This window comes from Chironomus tepperi, unplaced genomic scaffold (assembly GCF_022539635.2).
Source record: "Chironomus tepperi strain 1889 unplaced genomic scaffold, CSIRO-AGI_Ctep_v1 contig_461, whole genome shotgun sequence".
NCBI classification, from domain to species: domain Eukaryota; kingdom Metazoa; phylum Arthropoda; class Insecta; order Diptera; family Chironomidae; genus Chironomus; species Chironomus tepperi.
In genome coordinates, this window is record NW_027226583.1 from 99,380 (window position 1) to 118,903 (window position 19,524).

Here is a 19,524-nt window from a genome sequence, read left to right on the forward strand (position 1 = left end):
TAAACTGATATATTTTAAACATTTTTGTAAAAACACTTGTAAGCTATAAAGCCAGTCACTCACGAATGAGAAGAATGTTGCTTGTATCTCTTAATAAACTGAAATACCTGGCATTTTGACATTTTTTAAGGATTAGTTTATTGTAAATCATCGTAAGGGGCTGTTCACTTGTTCAAAATGTTCACATTGTCATTATGAGACCCCTTGCCGCATCCACAGCAGCATTTCAGTAGCAAAATCTGAAATTTCAATGAAACCCCTCGGAAGGCCTTCCGTAATAAGTGAATTACCCCTAAGATAGCAAATTAATTCATTTTAAAACAGCATTTATTGAAAATTTAGTTCTTTATAGACAGTGAGCTCATTTATTATAGATAAAAATAGTTTCTAGCAAATTCTTAGTTCCTAGAATCTAGATCAGTGTTGGGCAACCTGTTAACCGCTACCTGCCACAAACCGTACGTCCTTAGCGCTTTTGTTTGAGGTTTAGTAGCCAAGATATTCCGCAAAACATAAAAGTTTGCCCATCACTGCTCACGTAACCAAAATGTTCCATATGTACTGCATCAATATTCCTCAGAATCATTAACGTAATACATAAGGATCATTTTGGTTACATGCATGATCTAGATCATTTAATATTGTCAAATTAATCCACTATAAACAGTTCCTCAATCGGCACTTTTGTCAGCACTCTATTGATGGCCTTCTCATAATAAACCGTCCACAAGTCGCCAACATATGACTTCAAAGTGCTTTTGATGACAAGATCAAAACTTGCATTAACTAGCCAAAGTATTGATCGCCCAGCGCCATCCCAGTCTACATCACCACTGTATGGAAATTTTGGAAATTATAGTGCTAACCAAGAATTTTAAACCAGAGCTCGAAGTCGACTTAGAATTTAACTATGGAGTCCAGTCTGAATCAAGTAGACTTTTCCATAAAAATCTGAGTCCCATCGAGCTCCGTCTTGTACTATTAAACTACTTACGTTCTGAGTGTTGACGAGATTTCATATCCATTGGTCCTGAAATATGTTTTGCCATTTCTTGTATATCTTTCAAGTTTTATTTTCAATTTGCCGGCAAAGTCATCTATTCAAATTTTTTAGAAGTTAGAGCTTCAGAGCTCATTTAATTACTCGAATTTTGTATCGAAGTCCTAAACAGGCAAATAGCTTGCTAAAATCAAGAACAAGAGCTAGGTAAATTATCAGGCTTAAGAGCAAACTCGAGGGATGAAAGGAGTCGAATCGATACAAGGTTGAGTTTTTCATACAAAATCCGAGTCGAATTCAAGTTCTGAAAATTTAATAGACAAGTTTTAAAACAAAACTTACAAAAATTCATCAAAAATTTGCCTTCCGACACTATTGGAAAGCCCAAGACCTCTGAAGTAGCTTTATAAAATCCACTAAATGAAAATCTTGGAGTTTTAAAATCAATTTCTAGAAGATTTTTGTCAAATCCTGAAATACTTTCTATTGTTGTGGTCGCAAATCCCTGCAACATTACGTTATAGACATTTCCTTTAGTTTTAATTGCACCAATGTTATGATTAAGCTTAATTTTGTCAACCATAAACGGTTCGAGTGGAACCAAATCAATTTCTGTGATTCCTGTGGATATTTTGAAGATTTTAATTAATTTTTAGAACATTTAAAATGTCAGCTAAAGTCACCTCCGTAATATTTTCTTAAAACTTTATTTGATGACCTCAATAAGCACTTTTCATCATTAATTCTGCACTTTTCAATGTCATTGGCTGCAATCGAGACAATAAAGTCAACAATAAGTGATTAAAATAACTTCAATATGCTCACGCAATGTAAATATTTTATCAGCCACAACAATAATAACAATAAACTGATATATTTTAAACATTTTTGTGGAAACACTTGTAGGCTATAAAACCAGTCACTCACGAATGAGAAGAATATTGCAAATATCTAGTTTGTATCTCTCTGAAATACCTGGCATTTTGACATTTTTAAGGATTATTTTATCGTAATTCATCGTAAGGGGCTGTTCACTTGTTAGGTGATGCGAAAAATTTACATTTTGAGCCCCCTTGTCACTTACATAACAAGATTTCAGTAGAAATAGCTGAAATTTTAATGAAACCCCTCTGGGAGCCTTCCGTAATAAGTGAATGACACCCAAAAATGACAATTTAATTCATTTTAAAACAGCATTTATTAAAAATTTAGTTTTGAAGATAAAAATTAATCAATATTAAAGGATTAAAAAACTACCAAGATACTAACGTAATGATAATCCTTTATTCAAAACCACGAGAAGAACAATAAATTTAAATATTTTTTGCATTTTCATCACTTGTTACTTACTGGACCAGTAATTTTGGAATGAGTTAAATTAGCAACTATTTATCTAGTTTATAATGCTATACACCTTGCTAAAAATGTTTTTGTTGCTATTTTGACATTTTTAAGAAGCATCTGAATTTTACAATGTAAGCTGTCATCGTAAGGTGACGAATTGTATCCGATAAAACATGTAATTGCATATTTTGAGACTGCATTAAAGTTAAATGCAAAAAGTTTAAGATTGAATTTAGTTATTCATAAATAGTATCAGTGGAATGTATATCATGACTAGGAACTTCATGATGTATGGATTCAGTTTTGCTAAGGAAAAATTGGGATTGTCAAAAAAATTAAAGTGTTTTGTTGAATTTTAAGTTTTTTTTATTAAATCACAAATAATTCCTTTATTATTAAATTCGTGTTTGTATATCCGAGCAGCACAATATAATAACGCTACCCTAACAACTGCATCGTGCTGAATTTGACCCATTATTATAAAAAACTAAATAGTTTGCATTATGATGCTCGATATAACACTTATTAAACTAAAAACAGCTCTTCAATAGGAACTTTGTTTAAAACATTGTTGATTTTCTTCTCATAAAATTGAGTCCAAACATCCCCAACATAAGATTTAAGGCTGCTTCCCAGGACAACATCAAAACCTTGATTTAACAACCAAACTACTGGTCTACTCAATGTCGTTGCGTCCATGTCTCCTCTGTAAAGAAATATAAGGATGATAAAGATTATTTATAGCAGTGATGGGCAACCTGTGGGCCCCAGGTAATGTGTTAGGACTGAGATGTGCCGTGGCACAAAACAGATTGTCCACCACTGCTCTATAGTTAAATTAATGTTCTTATATTTTGCAGATATCTGCAAATGTCAATAAGTTCAACTCACGTTCTAACAGTTGAGCTTATGTCTGATCCAGTAGTTCTAAAATACTGCTTATTATTCCTTGTGTATCGTTCAAGTTTGACCTTCAACTTCCCAACAAAATCATCTGTTTTCATTGTAAAAATCAAAAATTAAACAAAATTCTAATTTATCAACTCAAACTTACAAAAATTCAGTGTAAAAATTCCATCAGATTTACTAGGAAATCCAAAGACAACTCCCGATGCTGAATAGAATCCTTTAAAATGAAATTCAGGCACTTTAAAATGAATTTCGAGAAGATTTTTGTCAAATCCAAAAATTCGTTCAATTGTGGCAGTTCTAAGTCCTCTTAACTTGATATTATATACTGTTCCATTAGCTTGGATGACTCCATAGTCATGAAGAACTTTGAATTTGTCAACCACGAAAGGATCGAGTGATTGAAGGTCAATTTCGGTGATTCCTGGAAGTTTTGAAAGCTTTTTTGAATTATTAAGATTTTGAAAATGTCAGCTTATGTCACCTCCGTAATATTTCCTCAAAACTAAATTTGATGATCTAACTAAGCACTTTTCATCATTAATTCTGCACTTTTCAATGTCATTTGCTGTAAATATTAATAAAATTTAGGGGATATTAGGATAATATGTTGATATAAATTCGGAAAAGAATGAATCGTTGGGATACACTTTGTTATCTATGATATTAGACACACAGCTAGCAAAGGATGGACCCAGAGTGCACATAACTAGCCCACACCCCAACAACCATCCTATTGGATAAAATTCTTCAATTTTGTAGGAATTTTTAAGACAAAAATCCTCAAATTCCCCAAAAATTATTGATCTCGATCAAAAACTAGTCAAACCCCTTCAAAAATCAAAAATAAACCCCTATACTCATGTAGCTTTCACTAAACACTTACGAAGTGAACTAATTAGATCACAAATTGAAACAATGAATAGAAACTTCAAAACTGTAAACATCTTTAAAGACACTTTTTACTTTTACAACCGCTAAAACACGAATGAACGTCTGGAATATAAAAAAAATACTACAAGTTTTTTTTTTTTGTATTTTGCATTCTTTAAAGTCCTTTGACATTTTGAATATATATTTTGAAAAGATGTTATGTGTTAATTTTTAATCTGAAATGGGGAATTGTTCATGTGTGATGTTCATTAAGAAATTTAGATTTTTCACTGATTGATAGATTTCGTACTCAGCTACCCACTACTAAGGCTTGATCATGATCACACTGATCTAACTGTCACTTACCCGAAAGGCACACGACATCGAATTGGCTGAAATCTGGATTTAGAGGCCAGTGACTCTGTTGCTAGGCTGATTTGATAAATTCTACCTTAGGCCAAAATCAAGTCAATCTGGGACCGGATTTTGGCCAGTTCACGTCATTTACTTTCTAGTAACCCACTATATACCTTCATGAATCAGCGTACCCGAAAAGATAAGAAACAACTCAATTTTGTGAACATACTCATGAGCATGCTTACTTAAGTGACTATATTCACTGTCATTCAAAACATTCATACTCTTACCTCCAACTAAAACATTAGACATCATAGACGCTTGACCCTAAGGGTGATTTGAAAAATCTTCAAGAGATTTCTGTTCTGAAAAACAAGTTTATTGAACAAAAATCACTAACTAGTTTTTTAATAAATTATAAATCATTTCTTATTAAATAATCTGCAATCATATTAAACTAAGAACAGCTCTTCAATCGGAACCTTGTTCAAAACATTGTTGATTTTTTGCTCATAATACTGCGTCCAAACATCACCAACGTAGGATTTCATACTGCTTCTTAGAACTGCATCAAAACCTTGATTTACTAACCATGTTAAGGATCGACTTAGTGAGGTTGCTTCAATATCTCCACTAGAAATAAAAAGTATAAATTAGACAATTTTATTTGGATATTACTTAAACAAGGACCAAGGCTCCGGCAACCATAAAAATTGTGCAATTTTACAATTTTCTGTTTGAGTTTCTGCCAGTTTCTGAGCCTTGGCAAGGACCAACCCAGTTAATGTCTATTATCTTATTGAGAATGATCATCCTCAACTAAACGAGCGTGCTGATGAAAAAACTCAATTAATAAAGTTGAGCATCCTTAAATTTTGTGATCATACTCATAAGAATTCTCATTGTCTGTTAGTCTGTTAGGGTTAGTTCTAACAAAATATACTCACGTTCTAACAGTAGATGAGATATCGGATCCAACAGTCTTGAAATATGTTTTTCATTTCTTGTGTATCGTTGGAGTTTAATGATTAGTTTGGCACTAAAGTCGTCTGAATAAGAAAATAAATCTATTAATTTAATTGCCTATTTATATAACATATGGTGAGGATTCACTTATTGCGTTCACAAGGATGAGGTTTAGGATGATTTCTAAATTGTTTAAGGTTTTAGACCCCTATCCTCTGAGGAATCGGTTCTAACACACTTCATAAGGAGACTAAATTGAAAAATTGCAAATTTTCCTCATCCCGCAATAAGTGAACAAACTCTAGAACAAACTTACAAAAATTCAGGGTGAAAACCCCTTCGCCTTGTGAATGAAATCCAAACACATATGCTTGTGCCTTATATAATCCTTTAAAATGAAATTTTGGCACTTTGAAATGAATTTCTAGCTGATTTTTGTCAAATCCATAAAATCTTTCAATTGTGGCAGTCTTTAAACCAATCAAATTGATATTGTATAAAGTTCCATTGCCTTGGATTACTCCGTAGTCATGAAGAACTTTGAGCTTATCAACCATAAATGGGTCGAGAGATTGAAGGTCGATTTCGGTGATTCCTGGAATTTTAGACAGTTTTAATTAGTACTTTGAATTTAAAATATGTTTTTTTGAAATTTCACCTCCATAGTAGCGCTGTAGAACTGTATTTGAAGATCTTAGTAAACAAGCCTCGTCATCAATCTTACATTTTTCAATATATTGTGCTGTTAACATATAAATTTGGAATTTGTAACAGAAATAATACCAAAAACTTACGCCATGAAAATAATTTATCGAAAAATGTGAAGAAAACTACAACGTGAAATAATTTTCGCATCTTAAAGGCACTTGTAGGTTAAGCGAATATCAATTAACAACTGAATTTATTTTTAAAATGTTCTGTTTTATTTTCATGATTATTAATAATCGATTGGTATTGAAACTGGGAAAATATGTATATTTGAGCACTATGAAGGTAATTGGGTCTGAAACTTTATAATGTGCTGAATTCATGCAGCTATGGAGAAATTGAAATTATAAAAATAATTAAATAGACATCTGTATTTTGTTGAATTTTTATTAAATAACAAATCATCCCTTTATTTTTAAATTCATGCCCGACCAGTATAATGTAATTGCTAGGCCACCGCTATGACGACTGCGTGATGTCTGATTTTGGCCCTATTTTATGGCAAGAACAGCTCTTCGATTGGAACCTTGTTCAAAACATTGTTGATTTTTTGCTCGTAATACTGCGTCCACACATCTCCAACATATGATTTAATACTGCTTCTTAGAACCGCATCGAAACCTTGGTTTACTAGCCATGTTAAGGCTCGACTCAATGAAGTTGCTTCAATATCTCCCTAGAAAGAAAATTTAAGTTTTTAGACAGTATTGATTAGAAATGATTGACTAAAAACAAAATAAAATAGGGTACAATCCCATCAAACAGGACGGATAAAATTTGGATTTCTATGGGAATTATCAGGGCTTAAGAAGCTCAACTTTATCAAAATGGTCTAAAAAAATGGAGCTGAGCTTAGACTGGAGTCACAGACAGAATGAGAAATGCTAATGATTATTATTACTTTTTTGAATGATTTATCTGATTAAGTTATGGAAATACTTAACTAAGATTCATTACAATATACTCACGTTCTAACAGTAGATGAGATATCGGATCCAACTGTCTTGAAATATGTTTTTCCATTTCTTGTGTATCGTTGGAGTTTAATAATTAATTTGGCGGCAAAGTCGTCTGATTTGAAAATAAATCATTTAACTTAATTGCTTAATTACATTACATATTGTGAAGTCACTTATTGCACAAAGATGAGGTTCGAGGAGATTTCGATATTGTCGAAGGGACCCCTACCCATTCAAGAATTGGGAGGAACAACCATTCTAAGAGGACAAGATCGAAAAATTGCAAATTTTCCTCATCCCGCAATAAGTGAACAAACTCTAGAACAAACTTACAAAAATTCAGGGTGAAAACCCCTTCGCCTTGTGAATGAAATCCAAACACATATGCTTGTGCCTTATATAATCCTTTAAAATGAAATTTTGGCACTTTGAAATGAATTTCTAGCTGATTTTTGTCAAATCCATAAATTCGTTCAATTGTAGCAGTCTTAAGACCATACAATTTAATATTGTACAAAGTTCCATTGCCTTGGATAACTCCGTAATCATGAAGAACTTTGAGCTTGTCAACCATAAATGGGTCAAGAGATTGTAGGTCAATTTCGGTGATTCCTGGAAGTTTAGACATATTAACTTAGAATTTCAAAAATTCTGTCAAATGTCACCTCCGTAATACTTCCTCAAAACCTTATTTGATGAATTTATTAAGCACCTTTCATCATTGATTCTGCACTTTTCAATATCATTGGCTGTAGAAAGAATCAAACCTGTTTATTAAGCAACTTTTGGATGTTTAGCACTCACGTAGCGCAAAAACTGTATCACAAAATGCTAAAAGAACAATAAACTTCAAAAATCTTGGCATATTTACGGAAACACTTGTGGATTCAATGTAGAAAGATTCAAAACTGAATCAATTTTTCGGGAATATCTTGTTTTTTAATTCCAAAATGCAAATCTTTGTGTATAAAAATATTAATGACATTTTTCTTAAAAGTATTGGTTATTTAATGACTTTAATCAGTTCTTGATGATTCTCTCAACAGCAAATTAATTAAAAATTTTGCATATTTATTTAAAATTAATTTGTTGCTGTATTGTTTTAAGAGAGAGTTTAAACCCCTTAAGAGAATCTGTTTTGTCATGAATACTTCATTAATGATTTTAAATTACTTAAGCTACACACTTAACACTTAAGCAGGTAGTTAAGGAAGAATAAATATATCAATGCTAAGACTCGAAGATTGTACAATTTTTCAAGGCGAATTTTGGTAACAATTTGTTAAGGGTTTTTTGAAAAAATAAGCGATCTGCCGCCTTGTGACATATCACTCGAGAAATTGATTTTTGAATGAATTTGAATATTCGAATGTCTAGGCTGTCACACTAAATGATCACTATGCGCCACAATTAAGACTCGAGTTTTTATGGCACCGAAATTGTACCATTTGGGGGAAAAATCCAGCATTAGGCTGAATGCGTGACTCAATTTATAGACACTTAGTGTCAGATTCGATCTTGATGAATCCGAGTTACTTCATATCAATTTTGACATTGTCTCAAGACTTGCCTAGGTTGGTGCCTGGGTCTTCAAGGTTTCAGAATAACACAAATCAGTTAAACATTGTCAAGGTTTTGCCTCTAACTTTGTGCCGGATTCGGATTAAATCCAATACCATTTCAAGGTCATTTCTCAGATTTGTTTTGAGTTCTGTTTGAATTCGAGTTTCATTTCATGATCATGCCTCTGACTTGAGTTGGTGCTGGGTCCGGTTTGAATCCGATAACATGTTAATGCCTCTAACTTGCCAAGTTCTGACTTAAATCAATACCATTTCAAGGGTCTCTGATTGAAGTTAGGTATTATGACATCTTATGATAACATTATGCCTCTAACTTGCTTTTGAATGCCGGGACACATCGTTTTTCTAGTCCCCAAATTCGGTTCTATCCGGTGCTAAATTTATCACAGTCATTCCAGAGTCACGTCAACCTGTTTGCCAGATTTTTGATTAATCAACCAAATTGAGCTATTCATGCTTAAAATTTAAGAGAACCAAAACCACAATTTTCAAACAAATTTCATTTATTATCACATCCTAAAATTTATTTAATTTTAATACCCATAATACCGAATAAGTCTCACGATTCAAGGAACAATTCTTCATATGGCACTTTATCAAACACAGCATTCATTTTCTCCGTAATAAGTTGTACCATCGGTATGCTGACAGCACCTTTAACAGCATTAACAACAATACCAAAACTCCAATTGATGAATGTATTAGCGAATGAGCTTAAATGCGATAGATAGATGTCGCCGCTGCAAAAAAAAAAAATGTTTAGTCACACATTTGCATAGATTATTTTTATAATCATGGTCATTAATTACCCGGAAAGGTCAAATGTCATTTTTGGATTGACAATTTTATAGAACGTTTTGCCGTTCCTTGTTGTGTTTGTCAAGGGCAATGTTATTTTCATGTCAAGATCGACTGTTGATGACTTGATAATAAATTAATCAATAAATTTTGAGGAACTAAGCATAAACTTACTGAATTTTGTTTTTGTTGTGCCTTCACCCGTCACTGGAATGATGAGGATCTTCCCATTAATTTTATATGGACCTTTAAACAGCCCTGCTGGTGCTTTTAATCCAATTTCAAGCTTATTATGTTCAAATCCTCTAAATTTGTAAAATTTTCCTTTTGAAAATCCAAAAATCTCTAAATTCATCATCGTTGCCTCAATCATAACCGGACCGGAATCCTGAATGACTCGCATAACATTGGATCTTATGGGATCAATTGACTGTAAGGCAATATCTGAATTTCCTGTAGAAACAGAAGCATGAGAAAAAAAAGAATAAAAGAAAATATTTTTTGAGGCAAAATACCTTCATAATTCTCATGCAGCACATCATTCGCCACTTTTAATATGCACGTCTCGTCACTCACTTTACATCTCTCAATGCTTGAAGATGCTGCTTTTTTGGAGAGGATGTTACTTTTTATTATTATTGCTATTTTTAAGGCTAGAATTGAGTGCTCGTTAAGTTTGAAAATCAGAATGAATTTGTGAATTTTAGAGGTCTTTAATTGTGTATGAGGATTCTGGTTGAAAGCAGGAAAGGTTAAGAAATAGACAGCAGTTATGATTTCTGAGGGTATAAAAGCACTTGCATTGGTTAGCCCTAGAACTTGTCTTAAGGAAATTTATAGTTGCTTTACTTGTTAAGGGTGCAAAGATACCCTAACGGCACCATGATGGCTGATTTTGACTCATTTTAACGGCGAAAAATGCGATTTGTCACATTCTGCTGCTTTATCTACTTTAAGTATTCTTGACGTTGTCTTAAGAGCATTCGTAGTTACTTTATGAATCTTACGTTTAAGAGGCTTACCCAGAAGGCACACGACATAAAAATGACCGAAGATCCAACATTAGGCCAGAGTGACTCTTGAATCACGTCTCAATTATTGAAATACGGCTTAGAAAAAGTCAGCAAGTTTGCCTGAAACTGGATTTTTGAGCATATCTACTTTGTGTGCTTTCCGGATTAGTAACATATTCGCAAAGCACACGGCCTGAAAAGGTCAGTAAATAGTTTGTGACTCTGACTTCGAGTCGGATTCGATCAAATTCAAGATGAGCTTTTGAGTTTTATGCGCACGAAGCGAAAAATCTAGTTCAAGGTCGGCATTCAATCTTGTTTAAGGCCGGATTTCACTAAATCTTGATTCCAGGTCAAATTCACGGTGGGTCAGTCGGATTCATTGCCATTTTTAGACCATCAATTTTTTGGTGACAAAACTAGGTCAATTTAATGACTACAATATTGCATAGTTGAAATGTTCAACTAAGAACGAAGTCGAAGATTCTACCAAGAACCTAAGCAATTCTACCTAAATCAACACCTTCTCAGAGTCTCATCAGGGACGAGATCGGATTTTTGATATATTAACCAATTTGTGCTATTCGGACTTAGTAAATCTAAAACCACATGACATGCAAACATCCATTCATAACTATAAACATCCCTAATTTTTATTTATCTTTTATATTTTTTGAAGAATATGAAAGTTGATCCTCTTTTCATGTGAAAAATGAATATATGTAAATTATTATATATTTTTTTTGAGCAGACACGACTGTTCTCTGTTGTCATACTTACATAACACATATGTTGTACATTTTAGAAATGATAAAATAAAGATTATAAAATATGTGAACAACATCACTCGCCAAGAATCTGACGCTACTTGCTTTTTTTTTATTAAAAAATGTGTTACTTAGCACTGAAATATGAAATGTAGATTTGAAGCTGTATTTTAGAATTCATCTCATATTTATACAGTCTGTGGAAGTCTAGTACGGGGAAATAAAGTCGTTGTGAGAAGGACGATAAGTTATAATTATTTGTATATCTGTCCTATGACACTCATTAATATCATACAAAAAAATACTTTACACTGAATACTAATTAATCAGTACTAAATAAAGCCATTAAAATTCCGTGCTTTTTATCAATTTTTTATTATTTATTGTAAAAATAAGTCATCGATTGGAACTTTAAGGAACATTGCATTAAGTTTATCCATATAAATCAGTGACATTGGCTTACAATATGTATCTTTGACGGCATTCACTAATGTCACGAAACTCCAATTTATGAATGAATTGGCTATTGAGCCCAGGTGTGACAAGTTTGCTGTTCCACTGGAATTAAAATTTATTGAGGTTAATAATCTAGTTATAGGTCAGATACTTTTTAAGTTGTTTTGAATATGGAGATTGTGTTTAGGGGTATCTGTAGTTTCTATAGCAGTGAAGGGCAATCTATGGACCGGTGATACTAGTGAAATACTAGTGTACCACCAAAAATTCTTGAAAATGTCATTAAACATAAGCTAAATGGGGTTTCGGCCTTGGTATACCACCAAAGTGTGCCCCGAAGAGTCAGAGGTTGCTCATCACTGGTCAATAGTGTGGCATATGCAGCACTACGTTTAAGGAAAACTGCTGGAGAGAATTCTATAGTTGGCTAAAGTTAGTTTTTGGAAAAAAAATCGTTAATAAGACAAAGATAATGCTTTCATGGTACTTTCCTTTAAAAAAATCTAAATAATTTTAAAAATTGGCATTTAAAATGTAAAAGTCCTCTTATAAATGGAATTTTCAATTCTGATCCCGACTTTTGAAATTTTCGGTATCCCGGGATTTTTCGGATCACGATAGCGTGAAAGCATAAACACTACGGTATCTAAAAGTGGTCCCTTTAGACCTTCAAAGGCATAAACAGATCATGAACCAAAAATCAATGATAGTTTTTTCACTCATTTCAGATGGGAGTCTGAATCAGAGTTGAAGACATATCATCGAAGACATATCTCCTTTAGACTCCTGTTAGACTCTTGTCAGAACCAAGACTGTTAACTTTGAAATTGTTTGGTTACTTTACTATTAAAATTCAGACTATAAAATTTATACTCGAATTATAATTCAAAACAATTTGATTCATATTCATAAAAATTACTTGACTATCCATTTAATCATCATTATAGTTTGATGGGATGAGTCAACCTGGTTTACCAGGCTTTGCCAGTTCGGATAGAACAAAACACAGTTAGAACTAGTCATTAGCTAGACACTAACTAGCTATTAACAAATTTGTAGCAATTTTGAATAAAATAAACTAGATGAGCATGCTTGAGAGCCTTACTCTTAGCTTAATCTGCTTTTGAGAGCATGTTCTTAGCTTTCTATGGACCGTTCACTTAATATGTTGCGCAAAAAAAAAATTTCTAGACAAACACCCCCATTCGTTACAAAATTTCCACACAATAAAAAATCGTAGAACACCCCCTCCCCCTAAAAAGTGAACGTAATAAGTGAATTTTAAGGGAATTTTCAATTTTGTTGCTTTATCTAAGACACATTAATTTTTGGGTATAAAAACTAAATATTGAATACCCTAATCGATATTTTGATATTATAAGTCACATGTACTTCATCAATATATCAGCTTATTAGCTACAAAGTGATTTCAGAAGTTACTAATATGTTTACTACCACAGGGTGACACTTGGAGTCACTTATATTTCGATTAGTGAGAAAACAACTGTATTAATAGTAATCTATTGTAATTTCTGTTGATGACGCACAACAATCACGTCAAAAACGTGAAATGCGAGCAGTGCAAAATTATAAAAATGTCACTCCATTTAAATTACTCTCATCTCATTACTCCAACCTTCCATAACCACAATAATATAAATACGAAAAAGGCCTAAAATAGCACATACCCTGTAAGTGACATTGTCATTTTTGGTTTTACAGCGTGAAAATATGTCCTCCCGTCAACTGTCTTGTTAACAAGCTTGAATTTTAATCCGACATCCATATTCGCTATATTAGAAAGTAGGAAACAAAAAAGTTGTTAGTTTTTAAATTTATGTCCAAGATTGGATGTAAAAAATTGATTTAAATTTTTATCAATTTAATTAATTTTGTTGTCAGTAATTTGATATTTTTAAAATTGAAGGTTAACGGTTGACAGAAATTTATTCATGTCGATAAGTTCAGGAAGTCTTAAATAATCAAATTTATTGATATTTTTAAGAATTCTTCTGCATAACTTACTAAATGTTAGCTTTAACTGTCCATGTCCTTCAATTGATAATTTCAGTAATTTTCCTTTTACTTTGTATGGTCCGTACATGCCACCAGAGGGTATTACGAATCTTAGTTCGACCTCTTGATTTTGAATTCCAGATAGTTTTACTAATTTTGCTTTTGAAATTCCTGTCATGTCTAAATCGTAAATTTTTGCATCAACTTTCACGGCGTTGAGGTCTTGAATGACGGATAGTTGGTCGATTCTAAGAGGATCTAGTGCTGGGAGTCCTAATTCGTCGTGGCCTGTGTGGATTTTGGAGAGAATTTAATGAATTTTCAAATTTTGAAAGCAAAAAATTTTTAAAATTCAAAATTTCAAAATCAAATTTTTGAATTCTAAATTTTCCAAATTTTCAAAATTAAATTTTTTAATTTTTAAATTTTTAAAAGCTTTTAAAGTTAAATTTGACAAATCAAATTTTAAACCTTCAAATTTAAATTATTTAAATTTTCAAATTCAAATATTTAAACTTTCGGAATCAAATTCAAAATATTAAATTTGTCAAATTAAAATTTTTAAACTTTCAAACTTCAATTTTTAAATTTTCAAACTTCAATTTTTTAAATTTTCAAATTTCAGTTTTTAAATTTTTAAATTTTCAAATTTTAATTTTTAAATTTTCAAATTTCAATTTTCAAAATTTGCCAAGAATTAAAATTTAATTTTAAATTTTCAAATTTAATTCTTAAATTTTCAAATTTCAATTTTTAATTTTGTCAAACTCAAATTTTTAAATTTTCAACATCAAATTTTTAAAATTGCTTAATTGAAATTTTAAATTTGTCAAAATCAAATTTTTAATTTATCACCAAATTTTTAAATTTAAAAAAAAATTAAATTTTCAAATTAAAATTTTTAAATTTTAGTCTAAAAATTTTAATATTTTCATAAACAATTTTTAAACCTTCAAATTAAAATTTATTCAAAAAAATCAATTCAAATTTTTCAATACCTTTAAAATGCTTTCTCAAAATAATATTAGCATTTTCAAAGATACAATCTTCATCATCAATCTTACAACGCCGTAGATCTTCATTGTCATTATCGGCTATCAAAAAATCAATCATTAGACAAATTGTGAAAAATTATTAATAGAACTAAAATTCTTTATTCTTAATATTTTTTTTTTCTTATTTTCACTCGAATGTTGTTGAAAACAAAACCTACATACAAATGACATTCGACACACAATTCAATATTGATGTTATAAAAATAAATATAAGCTGTCTCGTATTCATGTTTCAAAAAGTGAGATTTCAAGTATTACGATTAACTAGAACTGACGTCTTACAATTTCATGATATTTATATTATAAGTAAAATGTGAAATGTCATTTTAGACGAAGTGACGGTAAATATGAAAGGCAATAATTAATACATTGTATATGAATATTAAAAAAAATTCCTTTAAATATTAATTAAAATTAATTTTTTTCCGATGTGTGGTTTTCTGGGGTGATTGGGGATGTTAATGGCAGTTTGGGGGGTGTTTTGGGATTTATAGAGAATTGGGATATCCTGAATTTTCATCTTTACTTAGTAGGGTTTCCTGGAGTCTCGGTTTTAACAAATTCTCGAAACCAAGACCGAAATCGAGACCAAAACCGAGACCGAAACCAAAACCGAGTCCGAAACTGAGATCGAAACCTAAACTGAGATTGAAACTGAGACCAAAATCGAGACCGAAACCAAAATCGAAACCGAAGCCGAGTACGAAACCGAATCCGAAACTGAGACCGAAACCGAGACCGAACCCAAAACCGAGTCTGAAACTGAGATCGAAGCCTAGACTGAAACCGAGACTACCCTTCGGAAATTTCGGTATCGGTTTCGGCATGGAGAACCATTTCTACTTAGGCAATTCCTTCACTCAGGTATGACGCCGGACTTAAACCAGATCCGATGCAGAATCATTACCAAGTAGATCTCTCTGGGGTCAGATTTTCAATTTATAAACCTATTTATATGCTTTTTGTAATAGATTTATATACAAAATAATGTAAATTATTAAAATTTACTTGACAATATCAAGTTTTGGAGTTCGAATCTCATAATTTATGACTTAAAGCCATTTCCAAGGTTTGGGTGTAATCATTATTTTTTGAATATTTTGCTATTTTTAAATTCCATAAAATTGGAATCATCACTGCGTTTTTGCGTCAAATCTCTCTACTTCCTATCAAACTTACTTCCTTTATTGCCGTTAAAAGAAAAGCGAGCAAAAAAAAAATCTGCCATGTCATTAAATAATCGCGTATATAAATTATATTCATTATCATCATCGACAAGACAGTTCATGTACTCCATAATTACTTAAGATTATTAATGAAAATACTAAATTGTGAAAAAAAAATTATTAATTATACAGCAAAAAAAAATATATATAATAAATGTAATATTAAAACGTGCGAAGATTTATTTTCAACAAGCATATCAAATTTCGTATATTCACATGATCTCACAACTTAAGTCACGTCACATCTTCCTCAATTTACGTGCTGGGTGTTTTTATTTTTTTTTTATTTTATTTCTTTTCATTCTTAAAAAAAATATTAAATTACAAAATATCGGATGAAAATAATATTGTTGTGTAAAAAAGAACATCGAAAAAGAAGTCGAAAACCATGAAGGAATAGATTTGGATGGGAATGTTGAGGTAAAAGCGCATTTTTGAGGTTAAGAGCATTAAAAATGTTAAAATTTGCAACGTGGAAATTAATGAAAAATTTTTTTCAAAATTTATTAAAAAAATGTTAAACGGCTTTTGAAAATTCAAAATCAACAAAATAATCCAAAGTCAATGATGTTCTCACTTCGAAAAGTTTTTCGCTTATTTCTCTGGTTATGCTTAATGTTTTGCCATGAAATATGCAAAATAATGTTCAAAAAAGTGGCAAGCATGATCTTCAATATCGCTTTAAGCTATTAATAAAGAATTTACAAACTATTTTAATAAAAAATCAAATTTTTTCATGCAAAAATCAACTTTTCCATTCAAAATCCAAACATTTACCCAAATCGACATCAAAAAACTCAAAACTCACCTCACAAAGCTAATGATTGTCTTTAAAGGTTTCCATTTCTTACCAATCCATTGTTTATGTCACATTGTATATTTTACAATTATTGACAGAATATGATAATCATAAAAAAACCAAATATATATGCAATGCTCTCTCACTAGAAGCATGAATATTGAATTAATACCACAAACAGTCGTCTCCTATTGTAGCCCCGAAAAGTAATGCATATAAACATAACATTTCAGACCCAAGCCACATCCTAATGACATAAAGTTCACATTCATTATTATGTCGACGTCAACGACAAACAACGAGTGTTTCAAGTGGCTTTTTTGCCTCTCCCATTTGTTCAAATATTAAGTGACTCTACGTACAGGCTTTACAAAGACGAAAAATATGTTGAAAAACAATATTTTATATTTATATTTATTTATCTACATATCTTTTCATATATAAACTTCATTTCGGGTTCTGGAAACACACTTGACATGACTTCATTAAGTCCGAAAAAAAAGCGAGAAACACGAAAAGCGACTTCATGTCGAGGAGAGTAATAAATTTATCAATTAAAAATAAAAAAAAAGTAGTCTATATATCGAGATATGGCATTTAGCTACATGTTTCAGCCATTGACTTGATTCATTTAATATATTTTTCATTCCTTTTCATTTTTTTTTTTTTTTTGAGTGGCTGTAATTTCTGGAATGAAATGTGGTTATGGTGTGACTTTGTCGTGTTTTGATGGAATTTGTTGTTGTTTGAATTTGACATTGTTTTATTAGAACGGATTATAGTGGAGGTTAATAATGAATGAATGTTTGTGGAGGGCTTTGTGGACTCGGTTAGGGATTTTATGGGTTTTGTTGAAAAAACGCTTTTTTAGTCAGCTTGCTGGAATCTCTATGTTGCTGAAAATGAATATACTTACTTCCTTCCTTGGCGAAGATGCACGAGGGTCCATTGCCGCATTTATAGTTAATAGTTTTAAATTTTATAGTTTATTCAGTCACCTGAATGAGAATGAACGATCATGAAAATACCTCAAAAGCACACGTTGTAAAAATGGCCGAAAATCTAGCTCCAAGGCCAGACCATTGTGGCTCAGATCCCAAACCAGATTCCATGAAATCCGATCTCAGACCATAGTCAAGCTAACCTGAGGTCGGATATTTGGCTATTTCTACTTCTTGTACCATCCGGGATACCCAATCAATATAACTAGTCTAATATTATGTTTAAATAGTACAAATTGGAAAATCAATCAAAATTCTAACCCAGCTCATCATAACTCTGACTTGGTGTCGGATTATTTTTAAATCCGACATTGTGCCAGAGTCATGTCGGCCTAGTAAACGAATTTGGATCGATTAAACGACTTGGGCTTCTCAATTATCGTATTTTGAGAAAAAGTTTATACAATGCAAATATTGCTCAAAAATGAGGGTATATTAAGTATATTGAGAGTATATTGGGGTCAGAGTTAGAAGGACTTCAATTCGGAGTAGAGCTTGACTATTGAAGAGCCCGGGTTCAGTAGAATCCGACTACAGTATAGTCTGACTTCAGTAGAATCCAACTAAAGTAGAGTCTGATTATTGTAGAGTCTGGACTCCCGAAGTTCTGACTACTCTAATTGCGGTAAAGGAAGTAATTCTAAGCAATAGATCGGAAAAGCAGCCATAAATTACACAAACAAGTTAACTGAGCTATTTAGATTTAGTAGTCTGGATATAGACAAAGATTACAATGTAATCCATTCTACCCGAGTGCGACACACATGAAGAAGGCTCAACCACAGAGGTGGCTTCCATTTCGTCTTAGTAGAAGAGCTTTAGCGAATCCTTAAGAGTTACAGAGTCAATGCCTTCTTCATTTGCATCCCACGGTGTAACTACATTGTATTCATTACAAAACTACTAAACAATTCCATTAATTGAATATGAAACGATGCAAATTAAAACTAAACAAATCACAACAAATTTCAATTTCAAATCAAAACTGCGCTTAATTAAAACTCTTTTTTCCCCACTCAGATCCTACAACTCAATTTAAACTTCATACAGAAAAAAAATCAAAAACTCGATCAAGAAACCGCCCGTAACTCTAAACATTACTTTGTAAACAGCAATAAACATGTAGATATATATGCATAAATATATATCTTTCCATCAACATCCAACAGATTTTTCATTCATTAAATTTGAAATGTTTCCTTTTTCCATTTTTTTTTTGCCTCTTTCTGCTCACATAAGCCCCGATAAAAAACTATTACAAAGTACGACAAGGCGAATGTGAATGTAAAAAAAACATACAAAATACAATTTCAACGGAAATGGAATAGTGAATGAGAAAAAAAAATGGGTTTTATAAATGAGAAAGATATCGATGTGAGGCAGTAGAAGCAGTGACGACTGTGTATACATTATTCTTAGTAAATTGAATTTTTATTTCAATTTAATGCAATCTGATGTGATGTTTATGGCTTGTGATGGAGATGGGAACTGTGGGAAATTGTGGGAATTAATGTGGAACTTGTTTAGAGATTTTTTAATAAAATGTAATGTTTTTTTTTGTGGCAAATTGTAGTGTGATGGCAGCTTGATAGTAAAAAACAATGAATGAATGCAACACTAGTTCATTGAATTCAAAAGTAAGTGACAATAAGGTCTTCAATTTTCTTTGGTTCTGATTAAATTTAGGATCTAAT

General features: G+C 31.7%; 4 protein-coding genes across 4 annotated transcripts; all 4 read right to left on the reverse strand.

Moving 5' to 3' along the window:
* Window positions 1–309: 309 nt before the first annotated feature.
* LOC139099109 (circadian clock-controlled protein daywake-like) lies at window positions 310–1,917 on the reverse strand. The gene is made up of 5 exons (XM_070651508.1): window positions 1,826–1,917; window positions 1,684–1,767; window positions 1,343–1,621; window positions 995–1,097; window positions 310–833 (listed from the first exon to the last, which is right to left on the reverse strand). Exons 1-5 carry the CDS (start codon window positions 1,884–1,886, stop codon window positions 650–652), a joined length of 711 nt encoding a protein of 236 aa, XP_070507609.1. The 5' UTR covers window positions 1,887–1,917; the 3' UTR covers window positions 310–649.
* Window positions 1,918–2,584: 667 nt separating this feature from the next.
* On the reverse strand, window positions 2,585–4,253 carry LOC139099120 (circadian clock-controlled protein daywake-like). Its single transcript, XM_070651518.1, has 5 exons — window positions 4,140–4,253; window positions 3,738–3,821; window positions 3,399–3,677; window positions 3,236–3,338; window positions 2,585–3,050 (listed from the first exon to the last, which is right to left on the reverse strand). The coding sequence occupies exons 1-5, from the start codon at window positions 4,198–4,200 to the stop codon at window positions 2,870–2,872; spliced, it is 708 nt and encodes a 235-aa protein (XP_070507619.1). The 5' UTR covers window positions 4,201–4,253; the 3' UTR covers window positions 2,585–2,869.
* A 2,316-nt stretch (window positions 4,254–6,569) lies between these two features.
* LOC139099118 (circadian clock-controlled protein daywake-like) lies at window positions 6,570–8,052 on the reverse strand. Its single transcript, XM_070651517.1, has 5 exons — window positions 7,921–8,052; window positions 7,782–7,865; window positions 7,450–7,728; window positions 7,125–7,228; window positions 6,570–6,833 (listed from the first exon to the last, which is right to left on the reverse strand). The coding sequence occupies exons 1-5, from the start codon at window positions 7,979–7,981 to the stop codon at window positions 6,654–6,656; spliced, it is 708 nt and encodes a 235-aa protein (XP_070507618.1). The 5' UTR covers window positions 7,982–8,052; the 3' UTR covers window positions 6,570–6,653.
* A 3,590-nt stretch (window positions 8,053–11,642) lies between these two features.
* LOC139099128 (protein takeout-like) lies at window positions 11,643–14,862 on the reverse strand. The gene is made up of 4 exons (XM_070651529.1): window positions 14,748–14,862; window positions 13,759–14,037; window positions 13,422–13,524; window positions 11,643–11,835 (listed from the first exon to the last, which is right to left on the reverse strand). Exons 1-4 carry the CDS (start codon window positions 14,860–14,862, stop codon window positions 11,658–11,660), a joined length of 675 nt encoding a protein of 224 aa, XP_070507630.1. The 3' UTR covers window positions 11,643–11,657.
* Window positions 14,863–19,524: the final 4,662 nt, after the last annotated feature.